The following is a 14,249-nucleotide window of genomic DNA, read 5'->3' on the forward strand; positions in this document are numbered from 1 at the left end:
TGCCTATTTCATTTGTAGACACGACCTCATTAAAGAAATGTTCGGTAGATGTACCTTCAACCCACATGTTAGTTTATGCTTTTTTTTTTTTTAAACCCTGTCATTGCCCCCATCCCTACACTCCTATCTCCCTTTCCCCGGGCAACCACTAATCTGTTCTGTATCAATGAGTTCGTTCTGTTTTTGTTTTGTTTTAGATTCTTCATTTACATGATATCATACAGTATTTGTCTTTCTCTTTCTGACTTTCTTCACTTAGCATAATGCCCCCAGCGTCCATCCATGTTGTTGCAAATGGTAGGATTTCCTTTTTCTTTTTTTATAGCTGATAAGACTCAATTGTGTATATACACCATATTTTCTTTATCTGTTCAACCATCGATGGACACTTAGATTGTTTCCATGTCTTGGCAATTGTAAATAATGCTGCAATGACCATGGGGGTGCAGATATCTTTTCAAGATAGTGATGTTGTTTCCTTTGGATAAATCCCAAGAAGTAGAACTGCTGGATCATAGTTCCATTTTTTGAGGAATCTCCAAACTGTTTTCCACAGTGGCTGCACCCATTTACATTCCCGCCAACAGCGGACAAGGGTTCTCTTTTCTCCTTATGCTTTCTACTTATCCTTCTCAATAGTTATCACTGTAAAATGGATTTAAAAGACATCTTCCTGTGAGTTTTGTTGTACCTGTCTTGAGGGATATTTTTCTAACCCCAACTCAGTGGCAGCAGCAGACAAAGAAAGTGAAGACTAGGATCCGCAGGGATGGGGTCCTGGGTCACTTGGTGCCTATCGGAGCTGCCGATCATTTCCCCAGCTGCTCCCTTCTTCAACGTGACAACTGCTAGAACAGTCCATGATGACGTCTTACATTTGAATGGCATTTAACCTTTTATTATTTTTAAAGAAAGAAGACAAAGAGTATGAGACAAAGAAAGGACTAATGGGGAAACCTTTCAGAGGCAATTCAATGTAGGGGTTCCTGGGTGGCTCAGTCAGTTAAGCGTCAGCTCAGGTCGTGATCCCGGGGTCCTGGGATCGAGTCCCGCATCAGGCTCCCTGCTTAGCGGGGAGCCTGCTTCTTCCTCTCTCTCTGCCTCTCCTCTGGCTTGTTCCCAACCCCTCTCTCAAATAAATAAATAAAATCTTAAAAAAAAAAAGGCAATTCAATATCATCTCAGCTCACTGAGCTGTAGAAGTTCTAGATGTGCAGCCTAAGGATGTATATTCATCACAAACAGCACACCAGTGACTACAGCAAAGCCGGCAGTGAGACTGTGCTCCCCAGGGGACAGTGACACCGCATGAGAGCTGCAAACCGCACAGGTCTGTGGTCGGTAGCACGGACAGGTGAGTGCCTGGGAAGTAGGCAGACTACTGTTGTCAGGAGGACTAAGTCCCCCCCAGGCTAGAAGAAGGGCGGTTTTGGCAGTTCTTCCAAGCCAGCTCACGCTTAGACACAGGATTCAGCCTCAACTGGAGATGGAAATATTTAGCCAGGTCATCCTACTCAGTGTTTGCAGCATGACACTGGAATTCTCCCACGTGAAAACCCACCAAACCCATGCCTTGCTGCAGGCAGACAGGCCATCTGGATCCCATCTCCTTGTACAAAGCTGCAGGTCATGAAGCCCACTGCCTGCTCTGCTTGGGCTGGGTCCAGCACTCACTGCTCTCTACCGGTGGGGAAGTTTCCTCACGTCAAGGTTCAGAAAGGAGAGGCAGCACTGATTTGAAGAACTTCACAGCTTTGGTCTCTGATCCAACTACTACTCTCTCGGGGGCTGTGTGACTAGGGTGGAGGGTCCAGGAGCCAGGACCACAGGTCAGAAGTCAAAAGTCAACATACCCACGAGGCTCACTCCAACCAGAGTAGACGCTGTAGTCTCTTAGCAGATCTTCCTTGATCTGGAAATATTCCCAGTGGTTGGGGGACAGCCACAGTTCAGGGCAGGCCAGGATAGCCCAAACTAGGAAAGGGAGACAGCCCTCACAGCTCCCAGAGACAGGACCGGGGGTGCTCGGTGCCTTTGCTTAGCCTATTCCCTCCGCCTAGAGGGCCCTTCCCACCTGCCTTCACCTGGAAAACCACTACTTGTTATTTAAGATTCAGCTAAGCTGCCATTTCCTCCCTAAATGAGGGTGAGTCGTTCTGCCTTTTGTACTTCCAGAATGCTTTGCCCATATTTCCATTGCAGATTTTTATCACATTGATGATATGTGAGACTGCATGCCTCTGTACCCCACAAGGCCACAAGCTACTCAAGGTCAGGGGGTATGCTGGATGTATCTCTCTAGCCCTAACACAAACCCAAAATATATAGGATGGTCAATAAATATTGGATAGATGGATGGATGGATGGATAGATGGATGAGAAGCTGAGGCTCACTGTCTGAAGGTATCAGCTAAATCAAAGTTCACTGGCTATTTCTAGTCTAAGAAGATGGGTTCAGTATCTAGGAGTAAATCAGAAAGGAATCGATGTATTGGCACATATCAGTTGCAAAGATGCCTCTCTCCAGTGGGCAGGATCAGGCTCAGCAGTAAAACAAATACTCTTACAATATTCATGCATTTCAGTCTGGTTTCCATGGAGCATTGTTGAATTAAATGTTAAGTAGGGCATAATTACTGCATGAGATTAGGCACAAAAAGGCAATCTAAAATATACAGTGTGGTCTATTTAAAACAGATCCCAGTTGGTGGTATAGAGGACTTTAAATAGGACCTATTTAAAATAGGTGCGCCCGAATTAATCCAGGGTAAGAAATGGAACCTCTCATCTTGCATTACACAGAAAGAATAACGGAAATCTGCCCAGAGTTATCAATCATTCATTCCACCAGGCGTCTTTTGAAGACATCCTCCATGCACACCATGGTCTCTGCTTCACAGAGGGCATAAAGAAATAGGAAATGTGCACGTGAAACAGGAAGAATTTGTCAGGTGGGAGTGAGAGGGAGCAGGAGGGGATGGGGCCACACAGCCTAGCCACCAGGCGGGAATGAGCGTGGGGCTCGCAGCTGGAGGTCTTGGGGGCTTTCCATCCTAGTGCATCGTACCAGATCATCTTTCTCTTCCTGCTACTCATCCGTGGGTCACCTGCGCTAATACAAGCCTACATTTTTAGAGCCACTGACATGTTCTTTATGACAACAGCTACACTTTCGAATATGCATAATTTATGCACAAACACATTTGGACATCTATTCAAAAATGGAAACAGTACTGGGGCTGCTAAATTCAAATTTGAGGAGTTATTACAGAACAATTTTATTTCATAGTGAGTCACATACAGTGTATTGAAAACCACATTTACCAAAGGAAACCAAGGTCCTTTTCTGTTTGTTCCCAAATCTTTGATTCTCTGATTTAATAAATGTATTGAGATTTGAACTTGTTAATGAATTTCTTTCTTTCTTTCTTTCTTTCTTTCTTCTTTTCCTTTCTCTTTCTTTCTTTCTTTCTTTCTTTCTTTCTTTCTTTCTTTCTTTCTCTTTCTTTCTTACTTCTTTCTTTCTTTTTCTTTCTTTTTCTAGCCCTGACATCTTTCTTTAATTTGCATGGGCACTCTTTGAAATGCTATGATTTTTCCTCATGAGCGCATTTTATCTATGAATTAAGATTTTCTTCATAATTCCCTCTGGCTTTTTCTTGCAAATCAAGGGCACTGAAAGGTACAAAAATGACCGCTGTGCAGTCAGCTATCTGTTTTTCCAGTGGAAAAAGGCAAGATTATTGAGGCCCAAATCAAGCTTAAAAATACCCAGAAAGAAATCTCAACAACCCAAAAAAGCACTTCCCTTTTGATATTAGCATCTAAATGCCAGTGAATCACTAAACAGACTGTAGGTTGGTGTCTGGGCACGGGGTCTTTGGAGGCTGCAGGGCCCTCCCAGGGAGTGGAGTCCGAGGAGGGAGGAGGGCGAGAAGCCCGTGCCAGAGGCCTCCTGGACCCCAGGCAGCTCCTGCAGCCCCCGGGGCGATGACACGTGCGGTTGGGTCTTCATCTCAAATGAACCATTCATGCTTAGGCACCCTCTCATATTTCCACTTGTAATGTTGTCATAAAGGAATTTCATTTTATACTTTCCAGACTAATGATTTGGTACAAAAAAGATACGCTGCTAAAAATGAGAGTACGGGGGAGGAAAAGAATTCTTGCAGACATTGTGAATCAGCAACGCAATAGGCCGAGAAAAGCTATGCCGTGACTTTGATCTCCCACGTCCCTGTGACTCCGAGGCTTTGCTTACAACTTATTCAATCTGAGCTTTAAATACCACTCTTAGTTTTTCTCTTTGGTGTAACATTTGTCTGACTTTTCTTATTATGGAGATTTCCTTATTTTAGCTGTTTTAATTTATAGGATTTCCACTAGGATAGGCATGATATGCAAAGTACTGAACAGGTTAATATGGTTAACAGGTCAATATGGGCACCGACCAAGCAGACTGCCACTCTGGGCTGGGTCAGGGTCTGAGACACCTCTGTTGTACTGAGTGTAACTTCTTTAGGAGCTGGGTTTTGGGGAGATGAGATGAAGGGGGGGGTCTCAAAGAGGGGCCGAGGCAGCCACGGGGTTGACAGAGGGCACTGAGAGCTCTAGGCCATGGCTCTTTACCAATGGGTGCAGAAGTATTTCAATATTTTCACAACCAGTATGGGCATAGTAGAGTATACGAACACAGATCTGATGAACATCATCCCCATTAAGATCTATCCTTAAATTTCCTTCCCAGGAACCTCACAGGAAGAACTACGATTTAATTAAAATTCTCAGCTTTACTTCCATAAAATAAAATTGGCTCTAGCACTGACTTGGAATTTTAGTTTTCACAATTATAGCTTTCCTCTTTAGACAGTTCAGCTTCAGGGTAATGTATCTGAATCTCATGGTTTCTACTCTGATTCCAATTCAATATTCTAAGATATTTATGAATATTTATTTTTATTCCTGCTTTCATTTTAATGTACAAATATCTTCTTACTTTATCATTCTTTGGACTTAAGCCTGTCTAGTAAGTTTACAGAAACAAGAAAGAGAGAAAAAAAGAGCCTGCAGTTTCATTAACAGTTGCCAGACATTCTTTCCCAATACTTGTCAAGCAAAACTCAAGGGAAAATGTTAAACAATTGAGAACAAAGTTATACCCCCTAAAAAGTAGCTACAGAATGTTCTTTTTTTTAAAAAAAATCTTTATTAACTTGAATATTATCTCTAACTGTAAAAATGTTGGCTCATTCTGAACGCCTTTAACAAAGATATAAGAAAGTTAGCTCTTGTTACACAAACCTGATTTTCATCATGTGTATTCCCAAAAAGGGAAACCAGAATTTTATCCTGCTATATTCAGAACCAAAGTGCTGTAAACCAAGCTCTGAATACAGAAAGAACAGGAGGAAGTTGATGCTGGTCAGTGGGTGGATGGCATTGGAGAAGGGCAATAACACTTGACATTAATTATACATCGTCCCACCCGGTCCTAGTCGGGTTATTTGCCAAGAAGCTCTTACATTCCTGTGGCCGGGGAACAGGGCCACACTAGAGTTTCATGGAAAACAACAGTGCATTATAAACCATTTTAATCACTCCAGCTCCCTGCAATGACTAAATAATCTAACAAAACTTTTCATTGAATGGAAGCCTACTTTTGTCAAAGTAATCAAATTTTGACTTTAAAGTTTTTTTTTAAGTTTCCTATGTTCATTTTTCTCCCATGACTAACAACTGCTGATTTAATATTAACTTGCTAAGGTTTTTATACTACAAAGATAGATGCAAAGACATAGGGGCGCCTGGGTGGCTCAGTTGTTAAGCGTCTGCCTTCGGCTCAGGTCACGATCCCGGGGTCCTGGGATCGAGCCCCGCGTCGGGCCGCCTGCTCCGCGGGGAGGCTGCTTTTCCCTCTCCCTCTATGCTCTCTCTTGCTCTTGCTCTGTCTCAAGTAGATAAATACAATCTTAAAAAAAAAAAAAAAGATAGATGCAAAGACGTAATCTGCACGCCCGCAAAAAAACCACACAGAGGATGCTCTTTGAGTGTATAGTCACAGAAGAGAAGCAGGACTGCTCCTCACCTAGCATGAAAAAACTTAATTCCCAACAAATACCAAGCATATGAGCCATTTCAGATCAGCTTTATTATTATATTTGTACAAAAGAGCCATAATTTTCCACTCTATAGAAATAGCTTTAGAGAATACATTTTCCATATAGAAATTGGAAATCCCTAAATCCATCCTGAGAGCCTTCTGAATGTCCAGGGTTTTTCAAAGGGCTGACTTTAAATAGTTGAGAGGCACTCTGGTGCCTCTTCCCTGTCAGGAAGTGGGGCCTCCTACATGAAGTCTGCTCTCATTCAGATGATCCCCTCTCTCCTACCCCCCGAGACCTCAAAGTGTGGCCCTAGTATGTGCAGAGCTCCCACTGAAATAAAAGCTGGTCCTCAGACTCAAGCAGCTCTGCCCCCAGATATCGCCACGTCCCACACAAGCTGCTGTCATTACACCCACGCCGTTCTGTCACAACACCCAGCGGGCTGTTACTAAGGGCTCTGGTATGCTGCCGAATATATGCATTCAATAGGAATTTGAAAAACATATTTCAGGAATACTAGTCCTTGGCTCCACATCTTGACTCGCTCAATGTGGCCCCTGTCTCTGGAGGAGCGACTTCTCTCAGGCATGGCTTGCCGGGCCTCTTGAGGCCTCTTGAGGCCTCTTGGGCCCCAGCCCCAGGCCCAGCCGTGAACACACAATGGAAATCAGAGGAACGTCGCCGGAAGAATCCAGGCCAGCGCTGAATTGGACTGTTCTCCTTCTCTTAGACCATTCGTGCAGTCAGCACATCTCGCTTCACCCTCCCCCTCTCCTCAGCAGTGGCTGCCAACCCAAGCTCAAACTCAATCCCAGTTCTGTATCCTTATCTTCTAGCCGGAGGAACCTGACCGGCTGTGTGTCCGGCAGACATCCCCCCTACTCTGCCTTGATGCTGTGGAGGCTCGTCTCCATATTGAACCAAGCAAGAACTCGGAGAAAAGGGGCATTGTTGTTACTGTTTTGACTGAGGTGGTTCGGGAACGTTCATCTGTTCCAAGTTAGAAAAGAGACATGATTTGACAGCACAAATGACTAAATCAATAGTTAAGGGCTTTCATTCTTGTTAAACATGTATGCTAAATTACTACAGGGGATGAGAGAAGTTTTGAACAAGTTTAAACACATTTGATGATATTTAGCTTAAGAACTCCATTTCACCTTCCCTAAAAATTGTCCCGAGTACAGAGACAGTGGTAACGGATGGCCGAATAGTAATGACAAAGGGCTTTTGAGGAACATGCTTAAGGGGGAGGATGATTTCTGTCCTCTGCTAACCTTAGATCCATCGTCTTCTAGACTTGAGGCGTCCTGTGGTATTCCCTAGTTGCTTTGGGGGGAGGGAGGGGCTCAGCTTTAGTGACGACAAAAACGTCAGTTGCTTCCAGGACGAGAGGCACGATTATTTAGTGCCCTACTCTGTCCATAGCTTTGTTTTCACCTTCTTCCTAGGGATGTCATCAGGAGCTCTAAGACTGTCCTAACATACTTAGTATATGTTTGTTGCATTCCACAGATTTCCAATATGCTTCTGAGAGGGATGCATTCCGAATGGTTTAGCTGCTGACGCTAGAATCCGCTTTGGACTGGGAGTCTGGACCGCAGCTCTGAGCTTTAGCTTTTGGGGTGCACCTGCTCCCTTATCCCCTCTCCCCACGACTCTTTTCCTTCTTTCAACTGAAGGAATCTCTGAATAACTGTGTGCCAGGATCTTTGGTGTGTAGTGAGTGAGTGTATGGGCTATGGAGTCAGACCAACCTGGCCTCGAATCTGGCTGAGAGACTGGGGAAATGGCTTCACCTCTGAGTCTCAGTGACTTCGATGAGTTCCGTCAAATGAGATGATGCCCACAGAGTATTTACCACAGTGCCCGGCACATAGGACGTGTGTCATGCACAGCAGCTCTCCCGCTTACACAGCTGTATCTGACAGACCACGGACAGCTCATGGGCGAATGGGCAAGGAAACACTAAACAGACCACCATTTCAATACTTGTGATAAATGCTACTTTTAAAGGGATAATACTTATCCCAGTCTTGTAACTGGGTGGAAGGTGAGGCTCAGAGGAGGAATACAGGAATTGATATCTGAGCTATATCTTACTGGATAAGGGACGCCTGGGTGGCTCAGTCGGTTAAGCATCTGCCTTCGGTTCAGGTCGTGATCCCAGGGTCCTGGGATCAAGCCCTGCATCGGGCTCCCTGCTCGGCGGGAAGCCTGCTTCTCCTTCTCCCTCTGCCCAACCCCGCTCCCCCTCTCATGCTCTCTCTCTCTCACTCTCTCAAATAAATAAATAAAATCTTTATATCTTATGGATAAACAGGGGAAGATATCCTCTCATTGGTTTGGGAGAAAATCAGAAACCTTGTGGAATCATAATTAATTTGGCAAACATGGGGTGCCTACACATGATTTCTTCTGTATTTGCAAATGCATCCATATGCTGGGGAGAGAATGCCACTTACATCATGTCATACTGGTGGCAGCCAGCGAGGTCAACAGATAGCGTAAGCATGGCAGCGCGTGGGAGGAGGATGGAGACTGTGTAGGACGGGAAAATGAGGTGGGGAGAAACAGAAGTCAGGCAGGACCCAGCCGCAGGCTTTCACCCATCTGTGGAATGCAGGGGAGCTCTTAAACTTGGAGCCTGCAGGGACGGAACCGGCCCAGTCCCCTGGAACTGCACACTTGGGTGTCTGCCTAGCCGCAGTACCGCACTGAGAGTTCAGCCCCAGTGTTCCCAGCAGCTCTGCTCCCACCCTTCCCCTTGGTCAATCCAACTTCCCTTCTTCTTTGTCTGGTCTGATTACCTAACCCAAGCCTGTCACATCACCTCCTCTGTCAGTCTTTTCAACCGCTACCACCCCCTCCCATTTATAATGGGTTTTTTGTCCACATCTGCTAATAAGTAACAAAAAACTTTAAACCTAAAAATATGTAAGATATTTTCCTTATTCCTCTGGCATCTATGACTGCAAGTGTCACTTGTGATATGCCAAAAAGTCAGTGTTCTTAGTCAACTTAATGTCTTTATGATACCTAGTATTTTTTGGAGTATATATTTTTCTGGAAAATATATTTTTCCAGTTTGTTGAAATGCTTTTAGAATTATACAATCAATTGGTTAATAAAAACGATGGCAGGGGCACCTGGTTGGCTCAGTTGGTAGAGCATGGGACTCTTGATCTTGGGGTCGTGAGTTCAAGCCCCACATAGGACATAAAGCTCAGTTAGAAACAAATAAATAAATACATACTTAAAAAGTTTAAAAAAGGAAAAGACTACGGCATTCAAGAGCGCGTAGCCAATGATGCTGAAGAAACTTCTCTGAAGACTGCACAATAGGTAATTAACTTGAAGGTAGTCATAGTAGGAAGCAATGAGAAGGTTCCTTTTGCTTCCTTCTGGTCTGCCTCTGTGCCTGCTTTTCTGCCTATGTACCAGCATTTCCTGAGCCAAAATGGAAAAGTGGGTCTAAAAGTAGTGGCTTTGACTCCCTGCTATGTGATCACGGGCAAGTTAATTAGACATTACAGCACTTGCTAGACAGTGATAAGGCTAATACGGTCTAGTTTTATCTTACTTTATGCCTTATCAAAGCAATATGCTGGCCTTTGAAAATGAAAATGGCACACAGATCTTTACGTGTGGCAATACGCACGAGGTAGGCTTTTACTGGTTCATTGGTACTCTTTCCTGACCTGCTTTGAACGAAAGAGATGCAAATAAAAAATGGCTTTTGTAACAATGTTGTCCAGAAAAATTGTATTCCTCATATCTATATCATTTCACATCTGTCAGTTCCGAAGAGTAAATACACTTTATGCATGAATTTCGGAGTACTTGATCATAAAAGGATATTGCTTCACAAGAAAGACTGCAGAAAAATAAATCACCATAATTATTATGTAAGCTGATGACACAAAACAAATGTTCACAGTTCAGGTTTCTGAGGCTTTCTAAGTGGTCAAAGCCTTAGTCTGATACTCTTCCCATGACTTTGTTAAAAGTTTATTTATTGATGTGCAATCCAAAATTCAGGACACTTACTTTTATGGGAAGCATATTCAGGAAAAGGAGCTGAAGTATCTACTCCATTTGTGAAGGAGACTTTCAAGAAGGTAGTTTCCTTTGGTTCTGATTTATCCCATTATCCGGGGTGAGTAAAAGTTTGATTTTTGCAAAATGACTTCTGATCAGTGAGCATTTGTGAGCTGAGTGAGATAAAGAAAGTACCTTATGTCTCGGAGAATTGACTTGGACTATTTTTCATTTTAACCTTCCAAGCAGGTTCCCTAATCTTGTACATGCACTGAAGAGGAAGTGGGGGGTTGGTGGCTGTGAAATCAAGACTTTACAATGGTGTATCAAGAGCCTTCCCACCAAAGGCCAGATTTGTTGTGAAACATCTTTATTCCACCATTTTTTTTTTCTTGTTAATAGTCAGGGGCTTTGTGCAACACTTTCTAAGTGGCATGAAAATTGGTTGCAATTTCATTCAAAAGTGGGTCTAATAGCTTAGAATGAAACTTTTCTGGGATATTGCCTGAAGCAGAGAGCCCTGGTTTTGTTTTGTTTTGTGTTGTTTTTCACACAAGAAACATGCTGGCAGACAAATCAGGCAGAACCCTGTTTCAAGAGGCTACTCAATCTTCTAAGCTCACACCGAGCAGTAAAGCTGGTTCTCAGACGTCTCCATTTTCTCTCTGAATCCTTTCTGAATGAAGGTTCTTGCGGCTGCTTACTATTCTTTTAGAGGGGGACACCCATTCTCTATTCTCCTCCACTTTGAATATCATTTTTCAAGCTTTCTGGGAAGCGCTGTTACATTTCTATGAAGACACTCCAACTGCCAATCTTGAAATATTCTTTGAAACCAGTAACACCAGGTGCTCTGTTCAAGAAGGAGAGGAGGCAGCTCCACAGAACATACAATACAACATTTGTTCGCAAGCAGTACTGGATTCACACACACACACACACACACACACACACACACACACACACACACACAAACTGCAGCCTAAATAGCTCAATGTTTCTCTTGAAACACTCTGATGTTCAGGAAATGCAAGGAAACTTTCAAAAACAAAGCATTTTAAAAAATGGAAACAGAAGAATCAAAGGAAACACTAAAAAAAAAAAAAAAAAGAAAGAACCTGAGTCGATCATGGCTTGTACTAACATGCTTAACAGAACGGAAGTTGGGAAGTGAGATGAAGTTATATCATCAACCTGCAAGGAAGAATGAACTCTTTCAGAATGATAAAAGATCTACTCTTTGAAAGCCATTTTAGAGGGGGTGGATTTGTTTTTGTGATATCATTTTAGGAAGATACAGCTAAAATGAGGTCATTGCCCACTGGAAGATGCCACTGTTTTCTCAGCATAATTTATGTATGGAACCAAAGTCAGTGGAAGAATAAACATCAACTTGATGTTTTCTACTCTTGCCAAGAAACTATTTATTGTCCTTTTGAATTTTTATAGAGCCTTGCTCTTCAAAGAGCAGAGATCTGCAAAGGAGGAAATTCAGGTGGCAGAGAGGACCCCCACCCCAGCCTAGACTCAGCGACAGCCTCGTGGGTCTGACCCCTCTAGCTCCCAGCCACTTGAGCAGTGTGGCCAAGCAGGCCTGGGCTAATCCTATCTGATGGTCAACAGTTTAAAACATGATAAACATTTCAAATCCTTTTGGATGCATATTGATGTTTTCCAGCACATATGATAATGTTTTATTAAATATTTAAGTGGATTTTTTTTAAACCACAGTTCCTTTATGCTATCCTAGAATATAGCCCATCCTCTTTATTAGTTTCTGTATTTTGTAGAAATGTATTTGACCAGAAATGGCATTAGGGTGACCCACTTATTTTTTATTTCTTAATTATTTCTTCAAATTAATGATCTCTTTTAAACCAAGTGTGGGTCGCTACATGTATTTTTTGAGGCAGGTGATTAACTTCCCTTCCTGCTTTCAAAGTTCCCCTTCTCCTAACCTTTCACAGGTATGGCTGCTTTGGATTTGTTGTGATATATATTGGACACCAATAGTCCTGTATGTCTGTCAGAGCCTTGCCTCGTTGTAATCTGTTACATGTGTGCACACATGTATGTGTGTGTATGTGCGTTGCCTAATTATACCACAGTGGAATTAACAACCCCCTTTGTATCTTTATTGCTATTTTCTCACCCCTGCCTTTGAAGGCAGTGTGTGCTAGGGTAGGGTGAGGCCCAAATGCTCTTGTGTTTAATCTCCTGACTAATTCAGCAAGCTCTAGGGAAGCATTCTTGCAATTTAGAGCAGCATACCTATAGATCTCGCAATCCTGAATGGTGATCCATAAGTTACATTACTTTAAACCAAAACACCATGGTGTTTTCTCGTAACTGTTTTTCTGGGTTTCAGGTTCATGACGTTAGCCAGTCATCTTTACTATTTCTCTGTCCTGTTCATTTTAATGTGGCTAAAAAGTGTGAGTCCTTCCTTCTTTACACTGGAGTTCTGGGTCTTTAAAGACATAAGTTTGCCAGCTATTCTACCCCAAGTCCTGCAATAAAATGCCTCCAGAGGAGAGGTGAAAGGGCTTGAGCAACACCTTTCTACCCTCCGGCTTATTAGAGAGGAGGAAGGGCTTCTGCACAGGATGAAAGAAATAATCCAGGAAGGAAGCCAGGAAGAAAAGGGGGTGTAGGGAAACTTAAGCTAGTGTCAAGAAGTTGGTGAATGGAAGAACGCAACACTGAAGAGAAGAACAGGGAAGCCACTCTGATAAACCTTACCATCCATCCCCAAAGGCCTATGTCACAGGCTTCTTCTGCACGGAGCCACCCCTCCTTTCCCACCCCCCACTCTCTCACCACTGCAATCCAGAATGGTTTATCTGTATCTCCCGTAGAGTCCTCACCAATTACTACCTTGTGTTGTAGGTATTGGTGCGATCACCTGGAAGCCCTCCATTTATTCAACATGTAATAAAAAATCACTGAGCACCTTCCTTGACAGCAGGCACTTTCTGAGGTGACAGGGAAACAAAGATGATTGAGACACGACCCCTGCCCTCAGGAGGCTCGCAGTCCTGGCCTGGTCCTTGCCTACAGCACAAGGTCCAACCTCTGCCATCTCTGCCATCGTGTTCCTATGTCATTACTCTGTCAATGCAGCCTCTCTTGCCTGGAATGTTCTTTCTCTCCTTTCCCTTGTCTTTTGAGGTTCAGGCACAAACTCTTCAGGGAGGGTTTTTCCTCCCTGAACTGCCAGGCTGAATTCCCACAGCATATGTACACATTTCTTTTAGCAGTTCTCGAAAACTGAAGCCTTCTCTTTACAAATCTCTCTCTGCCGGTGCAATCAGGGCGGGAACCTTGCCTTCTAATCTTTGATTCTTCAGGCTCAAGCGCAATGCCTGTTCCATAGTAGACACCCATTAAATATTAGCTGAATAAGTAATTGATTAGCCCTCCTTATAATATTCCTCTTAGGTGAGGTGAGAAAGATCCCATTTATCCCTTTTTACAGGAGGGGACGGTACAATAGACTGAGCGTTTGTGTACCCATTGTCCCAAAATTTGTATGTTGAAGCCTAATCCCTAGTGTGATGCTATTTGGAGGTGGGGCCTTTGGAAGGTGATTAGAGTGGGATTAGTGCCCTTACAGGAAGAAACAAAAGAGAGGCTCTCCTCCTCTGCCAAGTGAGGACAGAGCAAGAAGACGGCCATTTGCAAACCAGAAAGAGAGCCCTCACCAGACGCAGACCAGGCCGGCACCCTGATCTCTGACTTCTCAGCCTCTAGAACTATGAGAAATTTCTTTATTTAAGCCAGCAGCCTATGGTACTTTGTGAAAGTAGCCCAAACTGACTAAGACAAATGGACAGGATAAATGATCTGACCCCAATTCTAAGTGATGGTAGGGCTAGGCAAGAAGCCACATTTTCTGCTCTATCCATAAGACTAAGTAAATTTGCTATTAGAAAAAGATACACCTGTTCCTTCTGTGTCAGGTTAGGAGGAGGGCTTGGACAGGAGATGAAAAGCAAAGAGGGCAGACATGGTAGTTGGGCATGAATGAAACACACCCATCTCCTGTGGTGCCTAGAGAAGACAGGTTTAGGGTCAGTGCTGTTGCATGGATTCTACCCCTGG

At 43.5% G+C, this 14,249-nt stretch overlaps 1 protein-coding gene across 3 annotated transcripts in view; it reads right to left on the reverse strand.

The window, feature by feature from the left end:
* STAU2 (staufen double-stranded RNA binding protein 2) overlaps nt 1-14,249 on the reverse strand; it is a 305,526-nt gene that overhangs the window by 27,520 nt on the left and 263,757 nt on the right. Inside the window, exon 14 of one of the 3 annotated variants that reach the window (XM_025870734.2) lies at nt 10,286-10,318. The exons of the other annotated variants lie outside the window; for them this stretch is intronic. Coding sequence (XP_025726519.1) covers nt 10,301-10,318 — 18 coding nt within the window. The 3' untranslated portion in view covers nt 10,286-10,300. Of the gene's footprint in view, nt 1-10,285; nt 10,319-14,249 lie in introns of those variants that run through there. 3 annotated transcript variants of the gene reach the window in all.

The sequence above is a fragment of the Callorhinus ursinus genome, unplaced genomic scaffold (assembly GCF_003265705.2).
Source record: "Callorhinus ursinus isolate GAN/ISIS: 27379988/994484 unplaced genomic scaffold, GSC_fseal_2.0 scaffold5, whole genome shotgun sequence".
In the NCBI taxonomy this organism is placed as follows: Eukaryota; Metazoa; Chordata; class Mammalia; order Carnivora; family Otariidae; genus Callorhinus; species Callorhinus ursinus.